Source organism: Ictalurus punctatus, chromosome 3, assembly GCF_001660625.3.
Source record: "Ictalurus punctatus breed USDA103 chromosome 3, Coco_2.0, whole genome shotgun sequence".
NCBI lineage: Eukaryota > Metazoa > Chordata > Actinopteri > Siluriformes > Ictaluridae > Ictalurus > Ictalurus punctatus.
Genome location: NC_030418.2, coordinates 15,617,514 through 15,637,737, shown reverse-complemented (window position 1 = coordinate 15,637,737; position 20,224 = coordinate 15,617,514). Strand labels below are relative to the sequence as shown.

Sequence of the window (20,224 nt, the reverse complement as noted above, 5' to 3'; positions counted from 1 at the left end):
TTCTGTATTTGAAATGGTCCACTTTTTAAGCAACAATTACAATCATTCATTAAAACCTTTGTTTTTCCAAGATTGAGGTAAAACAGCAGCACTTATCTGAATAATAAATTGAGCCATGAAACTGCAAATTAACCCATGGGTCATATGCCTTTGAAGGTGACAAAGCCAAATACAACATAATTTGTGGCTTATGGAATCCAGCTGATAATCCACTTCTGAAAAAAAAAAAACACTTGTAGTTACAGCAAGTCAATAGGACTAGCAAGGCTAACGAGGAAAAGCCAACTAGAAGCTAGTGGATTACGAAGGAGTTCCATCCATAACTTTTCAAAAGAAAACCTGTTTGCACTGAGGTGGAATAAATGATATGAGATACACTATATGGCCAAAAGTATGTGGACACCTGACCATCATATCTGCTTGTTGAACATTCAATTCAAAATTTGGTCCCCCTGTTGCTTCTATACTAACCTCCACACTTCTGGAAAGGCTTTGCACCAGATTTTGGAATGCAGCCATGGGAATTTCTGCCAATTCAACCACGTGAGCCGTAGTGAGGTCTGGCGAGAAGAGTCGGTGTTGCAGTTCATTCCAGAGGTGTTCAGTGGGGTGCAGGCCAGTCGAGTTTTTACACTCCAACCTTAGCAAACCATGTTTTAATAGACCACGCTTTGTGCACAGGAACATGTTTGGGCCACTTAGTTCCACTGAAGGGAACTCTTAAAGCAAATAGTACAAAGACATCTTATACAATTGTGTGCTTTCAACATTGTGGCCATATAGTCTTATCTAGAAAGTTTTTGCACTGTACTATGATTGTAGCCTACTTACACTCCCTGGAAGGCCTCGTTCCTGCAGTCTCCTAAACAGCGAGCTAGTTACAGAATACACCATGTTTCATACTTTTCAAATAAACGTTGTGTGCAACAACCAGTCAATGAATGAGGTGTTTTCAGGCTGTGGGGCCAATCATGCCATTCTTTTAAGACACTTCCATGCACCCAAAATCTCAACATCAAATCAACATCATAATCCAATCTCACTGGCAAGGAGAATGTTGGGCCGGATGAACAGGAGCAAGCAAATTTCACACACCTCTACACATCACTTTATCGCTAAACAGAAGTGCTCTCAGCGACGCAGGTTTCTCTGGGAGCTCACTTCCTACCCCCCCCCCCTTGCTGAAGATACATTCATAGATACAGTTTATATGGATACTATATACAACAATCATCACACTATTTGGAACAAATACATCTTTAAGACAAAGGACATTCTACATAGTAAAAATCATAGACCATATATGAAAAAGTCTTCTTTATTTGAAAGAAAACACTGATAAAAACATTTTTTTTTAATTATGGCACTGGACACCATTCATAGTTAATATAAAAATATTTATAAAACATTATTAAAATATTAAGAGAAATTAAATATCAAGATAAATAATTTGGTTACTACATCACATCTGGAAAGAGCTGCTCTATTGATTTGATCACACACTCGACACAACCACCACCTGTCTTCTACACTCAAATCAACACACAGAAAGAATTTCAGCTTGAAATCACCTCTGTAGTATAACGGTTTGGGTCGATATTTCTTTAAACTACTGCCAAGGCGTTCTTCTTCCCAGCACGTGGTTGGTGATTTTCTGTAAGAGATTATTCACATTAGCTTTAACAGAAACATGTCTGAACTTGTACAGTGAGGGAAAAAAGTATTTGATCCCCTGCTGATTTTGTACGTTTGCCCACTGACAAAGAAATGATCAGTCTATAATTTTAATGGTAGATTTATTTGAACAGTGAGCGACAGAATAACAACAAAAAAATCCAGAAAAACGCACGTCAAAAATTTTATAAATTAATTTGCATTTTAATGAGGGAAATAAGTATTTGACCCCCTCTCAATCAGAAAGATTTCTGGCTCCCAGGTGTCTTTTATACAGGTAACGAGCTGAGATTAGGAGCACACTCTTAAAGGGAGTGCTCCTAATATCAGTTTGTTACCTGTATAAAAGACACCTGTCCACAGAAGCAATCAATCAAATTCCAAACTCTCCACCATGGCCAAGACCAAAGAGCTCTCCAGGGATGTCAGGGACAAGATTGTAGACCTACACAAGTCTGGAATGGGCTACAAGACCATTGCCAAGCAGCTTGGTGAGAAGGTGACAACAGTTGGTGCGATTATTCACAAATGGAAGAAGCACAAAAGAACTGTCAATCTCCCTCGGCCTGGGGCTCCATGCAAGATCTTACCTCGTGGAGTTGCATTGATCATGAGAACAGTGAGGAATTAGCCCAGAACTACACGGGAGGATCTTGTCAATGATCTCAAGGCAGCTGGGACCATAGTCACCAAGAAAACAATTGGTAACACACTACGCCGTGAAGGACTGAAATCCTGCAGCGCGCGCAAGGTCCCCCTGCTCAAGAAAGCACATATACATGCCCGTCTGAAGTTTGCCAATGAACATCTGAATGATTCAGAGGACAACTGGGTGAAAGTGTTGAGGTCAGATGAGACCAAAATGGAGCTCTTTGGCATCAACTCAACTCGCCGTGTTTGGAGGAGGAGGAATGCTGCCTATGACCCCTGGAACACCATCCCCACCGTCAAACATGGAGGTGGAAACATTATGCTTTGGGGTTTTTTTCTGCTAAGGGGACAGGACAACTTCACCGCATCAAAGGGACGATGGACGGGGCCATGTACCGTCAAATCTTGGGTGAAAACCTCCTTCCCTCAGACACGGCATTGAAAATGGGTCGTGGATGGATATTCCAGCATGACAATGACCCAAAACACACGGCCAAGGCAACAAAGGAGTGGCTCAAGAAGAAGCACATTAAGGTCCTGGAGTGACCTAGGCAGTCTCCAGACCTAAATCCCATAGAAAATCTGTGGAGAGAGCTGAAGGTTCGAGTTGCCAAACGTCAGCCTTGAAACCTTAATGATTTGGAGAAGATCTGCAAAGAGGAGTGGGACAAAATCCCTCCTGAGATGTGTGCAAACCTGGTGGACAACTACAAGAAACGTCTGACCTCTGTGATTGCCAACAAGGGTTTTTAAACCAAGTACTAAGTCATGTTTTGCAGAGGGGTCAAATACTTATTTCCATCATTAAAATGCAAATCAATTTATAACATTTTTGACGTGCGTTTTTCTGGATTTTTTTGTTGTTATTCTGTCTCTCACTGTTCAAATAAATCTACCATTAAAATTATAGAATGATCATTTCTTTGTCAGTGGGCAAACGTACAAAATCAGCAGGGGATCAAATACTTTTTTCCCTCACTGTAACTGCATTGGGCGTGCTTAAAAGAAAAAACAAGTTTAAAACATTAGCGAGTAAACACCTTATTAAATAGCTGAGCATTAAGGCGGTAAGTGTGGTACTCTGCTTTCCTCCTTTCTTCCTCCTTCCTCTTCTGAACCTCTGGTAGCTGAGCATAGATCCTAATGGGTTACATACAAAGATGAGATCATGTTTTCACGTTTTCTGAAAAAGGTTCTTGGTTTAAAATGTAATAATTTTGTATATGTTTGACATCCTCCATTTTATTCCACAATTGAGTGGACCTGGCTAACCACAAAAAACCCCCCAAAAAAACAACCATTTTTTCCCCCAAAACATGATGATCATTTCTCTATCTGGCTCGCTCAGTCCCACACACAATCCTACCTGCTGAATCTTTCTGTCCTGCCTATTCTCTGACACTGACAGTGTGGAGAACAGCACAGAAACACTGCATCAATAACTAACTCAGACAGTGTTTTAAACCAAGTTTGTGCATATTACTAAGAGCGTACCGCTTGGATCTCTGGATCCTCTCACTTCTGGGAATAACTCGCTTAGAGGGAAGAGATGGAGGAGCTGGAGCTGGCAGAAAGGTGAGTAATTAGGTTAAAATATGTATAAGACAATCAGCCTATAATAGAGTGTTGTTTAAGGTTTTGCTGCTTGGACAAGCAAATGACACCAACCTGCTTTTGGCTGCTGCTCGGCTGAACGACGATTGAAAAGCTCCTCTCTTTCTTTGTTGAAAACGGCTTGTATCTTTCTCTCCTCAACCAGCAGGCACAGTCTTTTCATCCGCTCCCGGGAACGGGAAACAAACTCTGGTCGATGTAACTCTAGCGCCTCCTGCAACATAAGCATTCACACAAAGAGTACTTTTAACGACACGGCAAGAAAACAAAAGGAAATTACATTAAAGTGCACCTATTAGGGTTTTTAAACGTGCCTAATGTTGGTTTAGAGGTTTCATACAATACATTCACATGCATCCAAGATAAAAAAAAAAACTTTAATGTGCTCATAACTTAAACTGCAGCATTGCCTTTTTTTCCCCAGTGACAAAACGACTCATTCAATGGTCCTTTCAGAGAGCATACTCTGCTGATTGGTCAGATGTCCCAGTCTGTTGGAAACGCAACTACCATAATGAGTTTCAGCTCCCTCTGTTAGCGAGCAGCGGATGAAGACCAGATCCGGGGGGTTTTGTTACAAACCTACGTAGGTTAGTACAGGAAGTAAGTCTGGAATTACTAACGACTCGTTTCAACTGTTCAGAATCAGTTCCTTCTTTTGGGAGTCAATAATTCAGTTTGTTGTGCGCTTTGATTTTTGAAACTTTGTAGACGTTTTTACATTCATAAACAGCTCTATAAACACACTACATGAAAGATAATATTTGAAAAACCATACAATTTAAATAAAATGCAATGTCTAACGAATATGAGACACAAAGCAGACTACAAAATATCTTCATTGTAGCTAAGTCCACTTATATACCAACACACCTGCAGTGAGAGACGGACCAGGGCAGAGGGTTTGCTACCGCAATCATTCTCCAAATGCGTTTTTTGTTCAGAGGGCTTCTCTCTTTCCACTTGAATGTGTCGTTCTCTAAACGGCTCTCTCCATGGCTGCGTCCTGGTGTAGGGCTCGAACCAGGCTTGGCCTTCAGACTGCCCTGCATCTGTGTGGGGCTTATTCTCCTTCCATGCATCCCACTTCAGTTCATCAGCAGAAACAAACCATGACAAACCTTACAGAAGAGAAAGAAAAAAACAAAGACAGTGAGGGCCCATGTGAGAGTAAACAACTTAACTTGCCATCTCCTGCTTCACAAACTTACCATTTGGGTAGCAGGTTTGTTTGTTGAGGACCTGTCTCCTGAGCACCGGCTGGGATTGAACAGGAGCAGCACTGGAAGTCGTGAGGGCGGACGTACTGGACTTTACCTCACTGCGGGCTGCTGAAGATGCCCTGCTGACTCTGGCACTACCTGGAGAAGGGAAGGTAGTGCCGACATCCCGTGTGTCTCGGCGGGTGCCGTTTACCACAATCTCCAAATCACCTGATGAATAAGGTGGACATTTCTATAATTTCTTAAACAAGCTCAATGGATTCTCTTAGCCAAATCAAGTCAGTGTTAACCTTTGCATGGGTAACAAATTTGTTTTGAAAAGTGGTGGGGGCATGGAGGAGGGCAGGAAAAGGAAAAATGAAAACTGTACACTGTAACCAACACTGTAGCTTACATGACAATTTACAACAGAACTGCCAAACAGGACACAGGTCATTGGTGTATTTGCAGTGTAAACAGTTTCTGCAACACCAAGTATTTAAGAATAGCTTAAATGCTGGAATAAGCAAACAACCTCCCCAAACTTATGTTAACAACCACACATTATTGGACCTGCCATATAACAATTATCACATAATCAGTAAAGCAAACTAAAAACCTTGCTCTGTCAACTGAAGGATTCTAGGACTAATACATGTATTTTGGTTTTTAACTGTGAAGTGCTAAACCGTCTATATTCATTTGTTGAACTGATGCTTCCTTGAATTGTTAACAGTTTAAACTCAACCCCTTTCTCAAGGTATCTGCAGGTATCAGCACATCAAATTGAATAATTTTTAATACCATATTCAAGACATTTCCAAAAAAAAATTTAAGACCTGCACATCACTTCAATCATGCTACACTATACATCAGCTATAATGGATTGTGTTCATGCATATACATGCACATACATCCAACTGAACTACAGGGTAAACTTCTATAAAAGGTATATGGGAGACCATAGTAAATATCCTTTTTGAATTACCACTTGCTCATTACCAGTATTTCCTTCCCATGACTTTCCAAGAGAGGAAAAAAAAGAGAGAGAGATAGATTACGGCAATCAGAACAGAAAAAGATGTCAAATTGACCATCACTCCCTCAGCAGCTGTATTAGAAACCCCCTCGCAGCAGTGTTTACTAGTGTTTTTGTAATTTAATGCCAGGGTAATGTAGCAAGTAGTGTTATAAATCTACAGAAAATTTAAATATAAATATATAAACATAAATTATATTTTAAAAAATTGCGATTTTGTAATATTACTATTGCACTGTGTTAGAATATTATAATATAATATTATTATAACACTTAATACATTTTTATTTTGGGTACAAATAGTAATATAACAATAATAGTATATTTCTATCTAAATTCAATTTTATGTGTTAGACCATGTGGCTTTTATTTCGGCGGAAAACCACAGGAAGTCCTCCTTTTAGTTGGCAACTTCATTTCTTGTTACCAATCAGGTGAAATGCTGTAATCCTCTGCCCACACTCTGAGTGCAACACAGTCACACGGGTTTACCATTTCAAACAGAACGAGTGAAAATAAAATCGAAATCTACTTTACGGTGCCGGTTCGGGTGCATTTTTCCCCCGGTCGCTTTGAAATGTGAATTTAAGACATTTTAATGCTAATTAAAAGGTCTTATTTTTATATTAAGGAATTTAAGGCCTTTTAAGACTTAAGGACCCGCGGACACCTTGTTTCAAGTCATTCCTGCGACCTCCCGAAGTGTAAAACTTACAATTACAGTAAAAATATTCCATTTCTACATGACATTACTGCACAGGAATGACCAAACACTTTCTTCTGACACGAGCTATGACAAATATTGTTATATCTACAAATATACAAATCTGCAAATATACAAAGCCCATGTCCTTGGAGATGACAGCCAGCATTCCCTGCATAAATTATACCTACACTTATTCCTTTTTCACGATTTACATTTGGTGAAACCAGGCAATTGTTAGGAGGACCTACCTGCTTGTATGCTTCTGCTGACTAGTTTGACCTTTGCCCTCTTAAAACTAGTGGCGCATCCAGTGCCTCTTTGGGAGGATAGTGTATAAGTGCTTGAGGATGATAATGTTTCTGATTCCTAAGGGAAATGCAAAGCACATACACAATCGGATTAAAATGGTTACTGATGTCTGAATCAAACACATTCAGGCAGCGCAATTTGTCTTTATCACATTACATTTTTCACGGCTCTCTATTCTGACACAATAACAACCAGCACCCTAAACAAAAACAAGCCATAAAGGAAATATAAAGAAGGATACATCATTCAAGAATACTTTTTAAACTAACATTCTTAGTATTAAAATCTTACCGTGGACTCATCTGTGTTGCTTATCTCCGTGGCGACAGAAACAAGGTGGTTTTCAGTGCTACCTTTGCAATGTCCTCTTTTCTGCTTCTTAATGGTGTTATAAAGTTTCAGAAGGCCATCATTGGGCTTTAGCGTCTGACTTCCGGCTGCTCCTTCTCTCCCACTGCTAACTCTATGTGGTCCAAAAGCTCTGATCAAGCGCTGTGTGTCAATGGTAGACTGGCTGCTGCTCGTCTCCACAGAAATGCTGGCAGACTCGTCTCTTTCTGCAGGACAGCGATAATCTTTTTCTTGCTGCTTCTGCTGTGCTAATGTCTGCTCGGTACTTAAGGACTCCTTTTCCCATGCTGTTTTTGGAACACCCCTCACTTCACTTCTCTCTTTCTCTTTTCCCTTTTTGGTTGTGTCTGTTCCCTGCGTTCTCCTTGCCTCGTGTTCTCTCTTCCTACTCTTACCTTTCTCCTCTCTACTGTGTGCCGGTTTAGGTGTGTGTGGTGGGGAGGAGCTGTGTAGGAGGCGGGACAGACGTTCCAGTCTCTCCAGCAGTGACATTTCTATGTCGTTAGGGGTTCGAGTTTCCTGAAGGCTGCATCGCTCATTGAAACGACGCCACAATTGGTCCAGAGAGCTGCCAATCTCTGCACCAAGGTCTTGAGCCTTCATGTCCTGCTCCTTCTCCCTAATGGCCTTAGTAAGTAAAGGCAGAGTAACTCTTCCCAAGTTATGCTTTTGTACACTGTGGATAGGATGTAGTTCAGTTGTGCTGTTGTCAACCACCATGTGCAGTGGGATAAATGCTTCCCCCTCCTCAACTTGCTCAGCCACCTGCTCATTCTCAGGGACAACAGACTTACTCAAACCAGTAAGCTGATAGCGAGGACCAGTTTTGCCTCTTTGGTCATGAAAGCTTTTTCGAGACAGAGTGGATTCTGTCAAAGAAAGAATATGAAAAAATAAAATAAATGAATGAATGAATGAATGAATTAATTAATCCTTTCATTCCTGTGTTAATGCTGGTACACAACATCTTAAATTACCTCCTATGTATGTCACAACCCACCTCTTTTCATTTTGGCCCTCTTGCTGTAAATGCCCTCCTCATGTTTTGGTGTAACCTTGCTGTCCACAAGCTCTCTGGATCCCAAAACCTCAGGCGTAAATTTAGGAGGCACAGCGTCATCAGATCCTATAATTTATATAAGGAAGAGCAGGAGAGAGAGTTTAAACAAGAAGAGTCTGTGATAAATTTGTACAGTTAGTTGAATTAGTTAGAGCCGGCCCACAAAAAGCTTCACTTCTGCATGTGATGAAGCTCAGCATTACGGGGTTCGACTTTCTCTCAGACAAAGGACACTATGAATAATGCAGCCGTGCAAGGTGGGAGGTGCTTTAGACCGTGTAACAATGAGCGCTTGAGGCAGAATGAGAACAAAGGACAAGATGGTACAAACAATATATTGTGGTACTTCCTCCCCGTAGTAGTAAATGCTACTGTGATGCAATGGCTTTAGTACTGTAGTGTTAAATTGGTACCAAATTAGTTGTTTGTTAACAGTGTATTACATTGTTATGTTATGTCATGTTGAATTATTAAGGATCTTTCCAAGTCCCAGAGCATGAACATCTCAACATCTCCCAGACTTAATCACAAACACTCCCTCACCTAAACTTAGCCCTATCTCTTGGACACTCTTATCCAGTCGCACACTGCTCTATATCACACCTTACAATTGTTTAAAATAATAATGCATTTAGAATAGGTACTAACATTCACTGGAAAAAAACTATTAGATTACATTAAAATCACCTGCATGTCATGTGCTCTACCTAATGGTATAACAGTTGCCTTGTACACCCTACGCAGCATTGAGCACAGGAGCAAGCAGCTATTGCCTATATGTAGATATTCATTATTCATATTTTACCCTTTTTTTAAAAGGTGATAAATTATATTAAATGATAGGTTGGGGCCAGAAAACACTCACTGGCCAGGTGCACCATTTAATAATGTAGTATAGTATATGTAGGTTGCTACACAGGTATTCAAATAGCCTAATAAATCCTGTAAATGGTCTATAAAATCACAAACACAATAATTTTTGACTTTCAGCACAGTTTTAAACATAATGAAAGTACTTTAAAAACTGCCCTTATATTGGCCTTTAATTCTCACCCAAGTGTCTAAACAGTTTAGCTCTATAGAATTATGTACTTGTGTGTCATGCAGCTGTGGTTCTTTTCTGTACCTGGATGGGAGCTCTCCACTGTGGTATCGGAGTGATTAGGGGAGAGCTCAGGAACAGTCTGTGGCATATAGAAGAGCTCGGAGCTGCCGTGAGGTTTATACGGCAATAAAGTTGGAATAGCTGCAGGAAGCACACAAAATATGAGTTATACTGTAATAATGTGTGTCACATACTAAAAGGAACAATAAAAACCATATTTCAAAATCTTTCCACTTACCAGCTGTATTAACTAATAAAGGTCTACTTGGACTAGCCAGTCTTTGGTAAGGAGTAAAGGCTTGAGTGAATCTGGAGGTCATCTGTGCATATCCACTAGCCGTTCCTGTGTTCTGAGCCTGGTCTGTATTTCTGTTTTTACTTAAGCTGGTCTCATTGGATACGGAGACTCGCTGTTCTTCACTGGTTCTGTAGACTGGGAGGCGGACTTCTCTCAAGGTGTTCGGACTGTCTGAGTGATGTGTGTGTGATGTAGTCCGCAGCTCTGGGTAACTGCAGGAATCGCTGGCAGGAGTGTGAGGTCTCTGGGTGGCATTTTGCTGTAATTTCACTGAAGGTGTGAGGTGGCTGTTGGACAAGTGAGGTTTATGACCAAGGGCTGAACCCGACTCCAAGCCTGGAGGGAACTCTCGTTTTCCTCTGATGACAGTGTGAGTTGCCTCTGGGATTGGTAATGGATCATTTTGCTCACTTTCTGGGTGTTCATTTTCACCTCGAAGCTCTTTTTCCTTTCCCACGGTCCCCTTCTCCCCTTCATTCTTTGTTGCTCTATTTGTCACTTGAGCCTGTAATTTCCATTCCTCAGATGACCTTAGGGTTGTGTTCAAGTTGCTTCGTAGAGCAATGTCATTGTCTGCATGCAGGCACTGACTCGCTGACTGAGGGGAGGGTGTGTGCTGAGGGTTACGCTCCTCCTTGATGGCAATCTGACTTACTTCATCCTCCAGTGGTGTGTGCAGTGCAACACTGGACTCGAGTGGAATCCGACTGACTCTCTGCAGCTGCTCAGAGAGACGGTCTTCTGCACTGCGCACTGCTGCAAAGCTTACAGCAGGCTGGGGGACAGTGCCAACACTGGACTGGGAACTGCTTTCTGAATCGGAGCTCAACTGAGACATGAGGGAGATAGAGATCAGACCATCAGAACAAGAGTGATGTATAGGTAAAGGCTAGCAGAGACAGAAGGATGCTAAACGCGGCAGATTTATGTTCTTCTGTACAAAATGCATTACTCTGCCTGATGCACACAATCAGACACACTGTTTTAAACTGAGTAGTCTGCCAGCATCACAAAAACAAACACCCCATTTGACATGACTTTACTAAAAAAAGGAGATATTAGTTTCTCTCCTCCCAGTGGGTTGTCTTACCTTGGTGTGTTTAGTGCGTAGCAGCAGTTCTCTTTTTATCTCCTCGATTCTCCTTCTGTCCTCGGCATTAAGTTCTAAGGCTTCACACTTGCCACCAGACACCTTCATCATGATCCACTCTGGTTATGTGACAATTCAAGACAAAAAAAAATTATATTTTTTTGCAATATCATATTGAAACTTTAAATGGACCCTTCCTAATAATCCAAAGTAATTTGTTTACCTCTAGCCCGGCTCTCGTCGGGATCAGCAGTACTTGACCGGCTGGTAACCACAGAGACAGATGACTCGCTCTGCAGAAGCTTAGCAACCCTAGAAGCCAGCGAATGCTCACTGCTGGCATCACTTAAAACATCCATTTCTGCCTCTCTTTGACTGTGGGCAGGACTTATCTCAGATGAACTGATGCCAGCATTCTCTGTATGGTCCTGGCTTTGCAGCTGGCCATCTGATGTTGAGGAAGAGTTTCCCTGTATGATCGACAAGCTCACAGGGCCTACCCTGTCTGGGTCTGCTGCACTGCATCCCTCAGGCTCTGCTCTCCTTGGAGCCACACGAAAGTCACGCGACTTTGGATTTTCCTCCCTGCCCTGCGAGGGTGCAGAAGACGCTTTGCTCATGTGATCAGACTTTGTGGACAGCTCTAGAAGCCCAGATGAGGATGAGGAGCTCTCCTTCAAGGCAGAGTCTGAGGAAGAGCGAGCTAGTACCAAAGAAATCTTTCCATCAACTGACAAAAAGGAGTCATCATGATATGCTTGTTTGTTCTGCCTGAGTGCCAAAAAGGATGCATTGTTCTCAGAGTAACAGTGAGAGCCAGGGGAGGAGGCCATAGAGAAATGACCAGAAACAAGACTTTCTGCATGACCAAGCAAACGCCTGATCTCCTGCAGGGTTCCAGAACCCACCAGAGAGGAGTCCCCTTCTTTAACACCCTCCCAGGTCCCAGGGGCAGGTGCAGACTGCAGGTTCACCTGAGCTGGCAGGCCGTAACTGCCCTCTCGATGAGAAGTGTCAGCTCCTTGAGGAGCACTGTGTGACAAAGAATGGGGCTCAGGTGAAGGGTCTGTCTGGAAGTGTGCCATTCTTATACTGCCTAAACTAGCTTGTCTAGCTGGCTGCTGAAAGGACTTTTGAATAAATAACTGTGTTAAAGAGGCACTGGAATCTGCAGAGAGCACACTGGAACTTGAGAAGGTCTCCTTCTGAAGACTGTCCCCTGTATATAATAATAACACACAGGTCAAAAACAATTATAGAAACAACCCTGAGGAGACAGAAATGCTTCAAGAGTTTGCCAGATGGTGAACACTTTCAATGATTTAGTACAAACAGCCATTTGCCATTCATTTAGGCTTCTTATGTTTTATTCCCCCCCCCAGATAGAATTTGAAGTAATATATCATGGTAATAATAATCATCGCAGGTAACTAAGACACATGGTCTAAACTAGCCAAAACTTTATGACATTATGCTAATAAGAAATGTATATACAAAGAAAATTGCCTTTATATATATATATATATATATATATATATATATATATATATATATATATATATATATATATATATATATATATATATATATATATATATATATATATAAAATTAAATAAAAATAAAAACGTTTACCATCAGATGGTTGTATGCTCTTGGTGGGTGTTCCTACTGAGCCTTTAATGGTACACAAATCAGTAGGTGAAAATTCAGGCTCTCTGGTGGGTCCACGGTGTGTAAAGGGATTTAAGATTGTTGAAGGTGACTGATCAATCCCCAAATTGTGAAGGTAGAGCTGCGGAGTTAACCGTTTGTTAAATACACTAATAAAAGTTGTTTTCTAAAGCATCTAATTGATTAATAAAATCTCTATTAATGAGAGCTCTATGGATCAAAGTTTGTTTTTACTTACAGGAATTCTGTCTTCGATGTTAAACTCAGGGGGACGTGGAGGGGATCCAGGTATGGACGTCCAATAAGGTGCATAATTGTCCACTTCAAGACTTACAACAGAGGAGGCACCAAATGACGCCTGAAAACTCTGGTCAACATGGTAACCACCTTTAAAACTGGAAACGGTGTTGCTCACGTTGGTATTTAAGTTCACTCCACTGTACTGATCCTCAATAAGCACAGCAGGGGTCTTTAAAGGACTGGGTCCCGAGTCATCAGTTGACCTCTGGTCATTTGTTCCACTTGAGGACTGTGATGATTCAGCTGCAGTGGACTTGAAGTCTGGAGAGATGGCATCAGCGCACACAAGTGGAAGCTGATTTTGATTTTGTTGCAGTTCATCTTGCTGGATGGGGGTGATGACTGTTCCGAGAGACGAGTGGGAATGGGAGTGAGTAAATGGTGATGGTGAGGTGGATCCTACAGCTCCTCTGGTCTCTTCCACATCCACACCACTGCCTGTCTTAGTGGGTGGTGTGCTGTTATTGGCACTTAATACTAAAGACGTCTTGATAGGTTGTTGTTGACTTTGTTGTTTTGTTGCCTCAGACATCTCAAAGTCCTGTTGTTTCCTCGTAGGAGGTACACCATGTAATCCATGCAGAGACAAATTGTCATAAAATGACCTATTGGAATTTTGATTGGCCTTCCAAGCATCAACTTTCTGCACATAATTGAAGCTGGGTAGAGAATGCACTCTTCCGGCAGACAGCCTAGGCTCCTGATCTTTGAGCTGTTCGTTAGATGTGGGCAGGAGTGGGGCTAAGGTAGGTTGCTCAAGGGGTGTGTCCTCGGAGGCAACGACAGGCACATCTAATCTTGTGGTAGGGGCTACTTCGCAAGGAGTTGTCTCAAGTTGAAGGTGTGACTCTGTACGAGCTTCACCTGGGTCCAAAGAAGTGGCAAGGGTAACTCCAGCAATGCTTTGATGGCTTCTAGTACTCAGGGTTAATACTGGTATGTCGTCTGGTTTAGGGCTGCTGTTTTGGGTTGATGCGGCCAGGGTCCCTTGATGGGAATATACAGGAGAGAGTTTGGCTGGGACTAGTGTTCCTCTACCAAGGAGCACTGCAGGTGTGGACTGAAACACAGGCTGAGAGGTCAAAAAGGAACCATCTGCTGCTTGATGGCTGCCTGAGCTCCAGAGTACTTTCTGTAGCCCTGCCATATATACACCACCTTCACTGGCCGGAGTGATATTCTGTCCAATGGGAGCGTTTTTGACCTCAGTTTGATTTCTACCTCCTGGTGCAGATAATGAGGAATCACTGTGGAGCTGAAGCTGCTTGAAGGGACAGTCAGTGGTGCCATCTGTTTGCTTGCTCGTGGAGCGAATTGTAATATTTGAGATAGCAGATAAACGAGAGGAAAGTGACACACCACCTCCCCCCATAGTCCTTCTTTGCGATAACAAGGAAGAAGAGCCACCTTGTGGCTGCTCTCTACTCTCAGATGGTCTGAACTGAGGTTCCTTTGTATTGGTACATGCAGGATCCTGCTTCTTGGCAAAACCAGAGTGATTAATCTGGTTCCCGGGGGTGTTTATTGAGCTTAGGACAGCATCTGTCTGACTGAGAACAGTCTCAGAGGAAGAGCAAACTACACCGCTACTGCCTACACCAAGATCTGTTTCCAGAACCTTCTGAAAGGAACGAACAGGAACGCCGCTGCTTAAACCACACGCAGTCCCTCTTCTGTCCAAATCAGCATCAAATTGTTTCTCTCCCACTTGCTGTTCATCATTGTTCTCCAGGCCACTACTGTGTTCCTCATCATGAAGCTGTGTTGCCTGGTAATTGCTACTAGGTGACAGGCTGTGCTGTGATAGTGAGCAGCAACTACTAGCATCCTCTAAAATTGCAGACATCACCCCCAAATGATGCTGTGATAGTGACGCCTGTTCATGGGATCTGTTTGGGAGGTTGGATTCTCCATCCACATCTAAGCGTGACATCTGGGGGCACCTCTCAGAAGCAATGGACATATCAGGAGACCCCCTTAACACACAACACAAAATGTTTAGCACGCCTGCAGAACTAAAAGTATACATTTATCTTTGTTAATTTTTTGAACACCATACCTCAGGGGGACAAACTCTAAATCTGTCTGATGAAGGAGAGTAGACTCTGAATGTAGGAAGGCCTTCCCCTGAGGAATTAGAGTCAGTGCAGGAGATAAACAGCTATCCTGCAGTTCTGCTCAGGTGAAAAGAAAATAATTTCAGCAGGTGTACATGATGTGTAAAACTGTATAAAGCAGAATCACATCTGACTTTATGTAATTATTTCTCATTACTAGTGGTGGAAATGATTATACTTGTGTTCTGTTTACCTAGCTGTAAAGATTCAAATCTGTCAGCTGCTGGCAGCATGCTTAAGTCTCCCATGATGGCCATTTGTCCTTCAGAGTTAAGCGTGAGCCCTTTTAGACCATCAGCATTCAGCAAGCCCGATGTTTGTCCCATAAACTGACTAGGATCGTCTTCAACAGGGAGTTGGTGCCATGACTCCACCTCCTACAAAAAAAAAGATCTTAAAACAGTTAACAATTATATTTCATACACTATTTAGCAAATTCTGCAACAAGGCACTGGTTATTATCAGTACCAATTAACTGATATACAAGTTGTATGGATTTTTTTTACATCACATTAATTATTATTATTATTATTATTATTGTTAGAGATGCACAGATGTATCGGCCAATAATCGGTATCAGCCGATAAATTCTATATTTCACGTTAACGGCTATCGGCCGATAGTTTAGAAACATCAGATGATCAGGTCAGGTTATATCCTGTTAATCAAAAGAGGGCGGGAAAACAGCGATTTCATGCTGTATGTAAAGAAGATGTCTCTTGTGTGGAATGAGGACATAAATGCAGTTTGTAATCTCTGCACTGCTAAAATTTTACACCAGATGCGCAACAGTGAAGTGGGAGTTTCAGCATCGAATCTAATTTTATTTTTTTGCCCCGCTATTCGCGCTGAATTAAAGGATCAGTACACTGTTGAAAGATTTAAATGAAGAGTTGACAAAAAAGCATATATTGCACAGAAAAATATATTTGTAGAGTAGTGTGTTTCATATCCAGTTAATGTTAATGAGTTAATATCATCAAAAAAAAATAAGTTTATATTATATATTACCAGTTTGATGTCAATGATGAAGTACAAATTCTTTTGTTTGTGCTGAGTGAATGTGAACCTAACAGGAGTTTTTTATTTATTTATTTTTTAATTTAGTCAGTCAATGTTAATATGAATTAATACAGTGAGTGGCACAGGGCAGTTAGTGGTTAAATTCATCTTAGACTCTTAGACCAGAATTCCAGTTAAAAATGTAACACTATATGGCCAAAGGTTTGTGGACACTTGCCCGCCCATCCATCCATCCATTTTCTATACCGCTTATCCTTACTGGGTCATGGGGAACCTGGAGCCAATCCTAGGGAGCATCGTGCACAAAGGTACACCCTGGACAGGGTGCCAATCCATTGCGGGGCACAATCACATACACAGTCACACACCCATTAATATACTACGGATACTTTGGCACCATCAGCCTGCCATGCATGTCTTTGGACGGGGGGAAAAACCGAAGAACCTGGAGGAAACTGAACCATACAAAATCCACACACAAGCAGCGGGAATTGAACCCCCAACCATGGAGGTTTGAGGTGAACGTGCTAACCACTAAACCACCATGCGCCTGGACACGTGACCATCAAACCCATATGTGGTTTGACATTTCGGTTCTTCCCCAAACTGTAGCCACAACATAGGATGCACACAATTCTATAGGATGTGTGCTATAGCATTACAATTTCCCTTCACTGGAAATAAAACCTGTTCTCCAGTATGGAAATACTCCTGTGCACAAAACGAGCTCCATGAAGACCTGATTTGCTAAAGTTGGAGTGAAAAAACTTGAGATTACTGCACAGACTCCTGACCTCAACCCTGAACAGTTTTTGGGATGAAGAACTGAATAAGTGATTGCACCCCAGACCTCCTCGCCAAACATCAGTGCCTGACCTCAGTAATGCTCTTAGTGGACTAAATGAGCACAAATCCCCACCACCACGCTCCAATATCTAAGGGGAAGCCTTCCCAGAGGACTGGAGGTTATTATAACAGTAAAGAGGGACTAAGTTTAGAACAGGATGTTCAAAACACACATACTGGTGTGTTTGCCAGGTGTCCACAAACTTTTGGCCATACAATGTACATGTATGTAGATGCTGTTAGTGGTACTGTGAAGAAACATGCTGATGCCCTGAAAATTCAGTACTACAGATCCCTGCAGTACAGGATGATGGCACACAGAGCTCCAGGCTCAGTAATAAACAAACAGTGTACACACACACACACACACACACACACACACACACACACACACACACACACACACCTGCCAAACGGTGGCGCTGTGTACAGCACCAACCCTAAAGCTGAATGCACACCTGTCTACAATAGGATGAAAGCAAATACAGGACTACATATGCACACAATGTGTTAAAACACTGGAATAAAGTTGGTTTGACGTTGGACGTTCGATATTCGCGGATATGCGGAAATTAAGGGACCGTCTCTAAAGTTACATATGACATTGTTAAACACGTTTCTAACTTCAATAGCATTTGAAGGGAATGACTTACAGTCATATAACCAACCGTAAAGTGTTCATCTAGGTGTCAGGTATGATGCACACCTTTTAGATTCTTGATATTTATTAAAATGAGCTATTAAATCATATGTAAATTAGACATGAATTTCACTACCGAATGGGCCCATACACAAAATATGCCATTATTTAAAGCTCAATAGCATTTGAAGGGAATGACATACAGTCACACATCTAACTGTGTGTTAAAACACCTTTAGATTTTTGATATTTAACAAAGTAAGCTATTAAATCATATGTAAATTAGATATGAATTTCACTAAAGAATAGGGTCATACACAAAATATACCATAATTTAAAGCTTAATAGCATTTGAAGGGAATTTGAAAGGCCCATTCTATAGTGAAATTCATATCTAATTTACACATGATGTAATAGCTTACTTTAATAAATATCAAAAATCTAAAATGTGTGCATCATACCTGACATTTAGATGAACCCTTTACAGTTGGTTATATGACTGTAAGTCATTCCCTTCAAATGCTATTGAAGTTAGAATCGTGTTTAACAATGTGTGCAACTTTAGAGACGGTCCCTTAATTTCCGCATGTCCACGAATATCGAACGTCAAACCACATTTATTCCAGTTGTGAAAACATGATAGGAAAATCACACACAATTATACGTAGTAAATATTGTCTTGTACTTTATCTTCAGATCGGTCAGATGTGACATAAATAGACAAAGCACACAGCACAAAATCTCAACTGTTTCCACATCACTGCTATTCTTCATTGGTTCATCTTTGTTTTCTAAACAATGGATACTATTCCACAAGCCACGAAATTGTGCTGGTTAAAGAGTTAGCCTACAGAGCTTTCTGGGTTTTTTTTACCAAATAAACCTGGGTGAAGTCGGCTGAGCTTAGCTATGCACTTGTTGCTACTGTGACTAAACCAGTTTTACTAACATTTTTGACTAGTTATACAACTGGCGGGAAACGATTTGTAAACGACAACTACTCGAAGGTATTATTATTATTATTATTATTATTATTTAAATCGCTTTTTTAATTAAGGCGATGGCACGCAAACAAACTCACTCTGTTAACATTTGCTGCATCTTCACCTTCTCCTAACGTCTCCATTGTTGTTTGAGGAGCTGTGAGTTGTTTCTATGCGAATAACTGACATTTTTCGCGCCTGCGCACATGAAAGGAAGGCGGGCGCACGCGCGCACATACGCCTCTGAACCATTTTGAAAACATATTCTGCGTCCGAAACCGCATACTTACATACCATTTAGTAGGTGAAAAGCAGTACGCCAGAGGAGTAGTATGTCCGAATTCTCGGTTGGTGAGAAATACTCGGATGATGTACTGCTTATGGTGAGATTTTGATGTATGCAACCGATGCACACTATGCGAATCAAACAATCCCATGATGCAACGGGACTGGTGCGGACGAGCTCAGAAAAAAAACGCGGATGACAGCGTCGGTTCGTTTTAAGTATTAAACATTGGTTAAAAAGGACTTGTTTACAAAATCCGAATAAATTGTTAACTTGTTTAAGATTTTTGTGTTTATGATGACGTCGAAGGTCACATGACAGTGCTAACATGGCGGATGTAGTATGTCCGGGATTGTAGTCATAATACACACATATGATTAGTACGTATTGTCATAGCATGCTCTTTCAAATATAAATTTCCTCATCTACACACACACTCTCATATATGTATATACCCCTATTCTCCTCCTTCTCATTCCCTACTAAAGCTCTGCTGTCCTGCTCCCAGTAGGTGAGTAGGTAGGGGAGTTTAATGTCACATGATGAGAGTATACCAATCAGATGTTGATTCATGTTCAGTGCTTCTTCAAATAAATATGTTTAAATATGACCACAATTTAGAAAAAAGAAGAATATTTTAATAAGCTGCTTCCTACTGTACTATACAGCAACTTATTGTTTGCACTTGGTTAGTTGTTGTATTTATTAATATATTTATTTATTAATATAGGCCTAATATCAAGATTAATTTCATAATATTAATATTAGAAAATAAAATACATTATTATATTTTATTATTGTAGTAGTAGTAGTAATGCCCTATTAATGGGGGGGTGGGGGGTAAAATTATTAAATTAAATGTGGATAGTGGGAATGTGGATTCATAGTGGCACTAAAATATAAAGTTTCAGTCCTGATTTCAGTTACAGTCCTGATTAAGGAGTTGGACAGCTGAGTGGTGTAGCTCTCCTGCACTGTACCCAGATGATGCCCCCTGACTAGCTAACATGTTGTCTTGATAGTTTTATATTCTTTGTCACACTGTTCTTATGTTTCTGTTTGCCAATTTTACAAATATGACTTGATATCTGTTCAGTGCTACTTCAAATAAATATGTTTAAATAGCATTTATGTTTCTGGTATATTTTTATTCTAGTCAGTGGTGTTAAAAATTGGTCTAACCATCAATGAGCTGGTGTGTTACGATGGGGCTTGTTGTGGGCCGGGTGTGGTGGTCCGCTCAGGGCCAGAAAGTCC

General features: G+C 41.1%; 1 protein-coding gene across 2 annotated transcripts; it reads right to left on the bottom strand.

Moving 5' to 3' along the window:
* Positions 1-1,302: 1,302 nt before the first annotated feature.
* On the bottom strand, positions 1,303-19,111 carry alms1 (ALMS1 centrosome and basal body associated protein). Of its 2 annotated transcripts, none has more exons than XM_017464025.3 (18): positions 18,976-19,111; positions 15,383-15,566; positions 15,132-15,246; positions 13,011-15,048; positions 12,734-12,893; positions 11,323-12,318; positions 11,100-11,218; positions 9,950-10,838; positions 9,733-9,852; positions 8,547-8,672; positions 7,487-8,415; positions 7,135-7,252; positions 5,151-5,372; positions 4,813-5,060; positions 3,994-4,153; positions 3,820-3,889; positions 3,366-3,465; positions 1,303-1,654 (listed from the first exon to the last, which is right to left on the bottom strand). In XM_017464025.3, the coding sequence occupies exons 1-18, from the start codon at positions 18,976-18,978 to the stop codon at positions 1,610-1,612; spliced, it is 6,642 nt and encodes a 2,213-aa protein (XP_017319514.1). In that variant the 5' UTR covers positions 18,979-19,111; the 3' UTR covers positions 1,303-1,609. The 2 variants fall into 2 exon arrangements, with proteins under 2 accessions (XP_017319514.1, XP_017319513.1); XM_017464024.3 differs by lacking the exon at positions 18,976-19,111 and adding an exon at positions 18,780-18,887.
* Between the last annotated feature and the right edge of the window lie 1,113 nt (positions 19,112-20,224).

Excerpts from the sequence above, each read along its gene's own strand:
- alms1 (XM_017464024.3), bottom strand. The coding sequence starts at position 18,824 with ATGGAGACGTTAGGAGAAGGTGAAGATGCAGCAAATGTTAACAGA. Across the intron at positions 5,373-7,134 it reads CAGCAGAAGCATACAAGCAG|GTGATTTGGAGATTGTGGTA; the intron begins GTAGGTCCTCCT and ends CTTATTCATCAG. Across the intron at positions 5,061-5,150 it reads ACAAACCTGCTACCCAAATG|GTTTGTCATGGTTTGTTTCT; the intron begins GTAAGTTTGTGA and ends CTCTTCTGTAAG.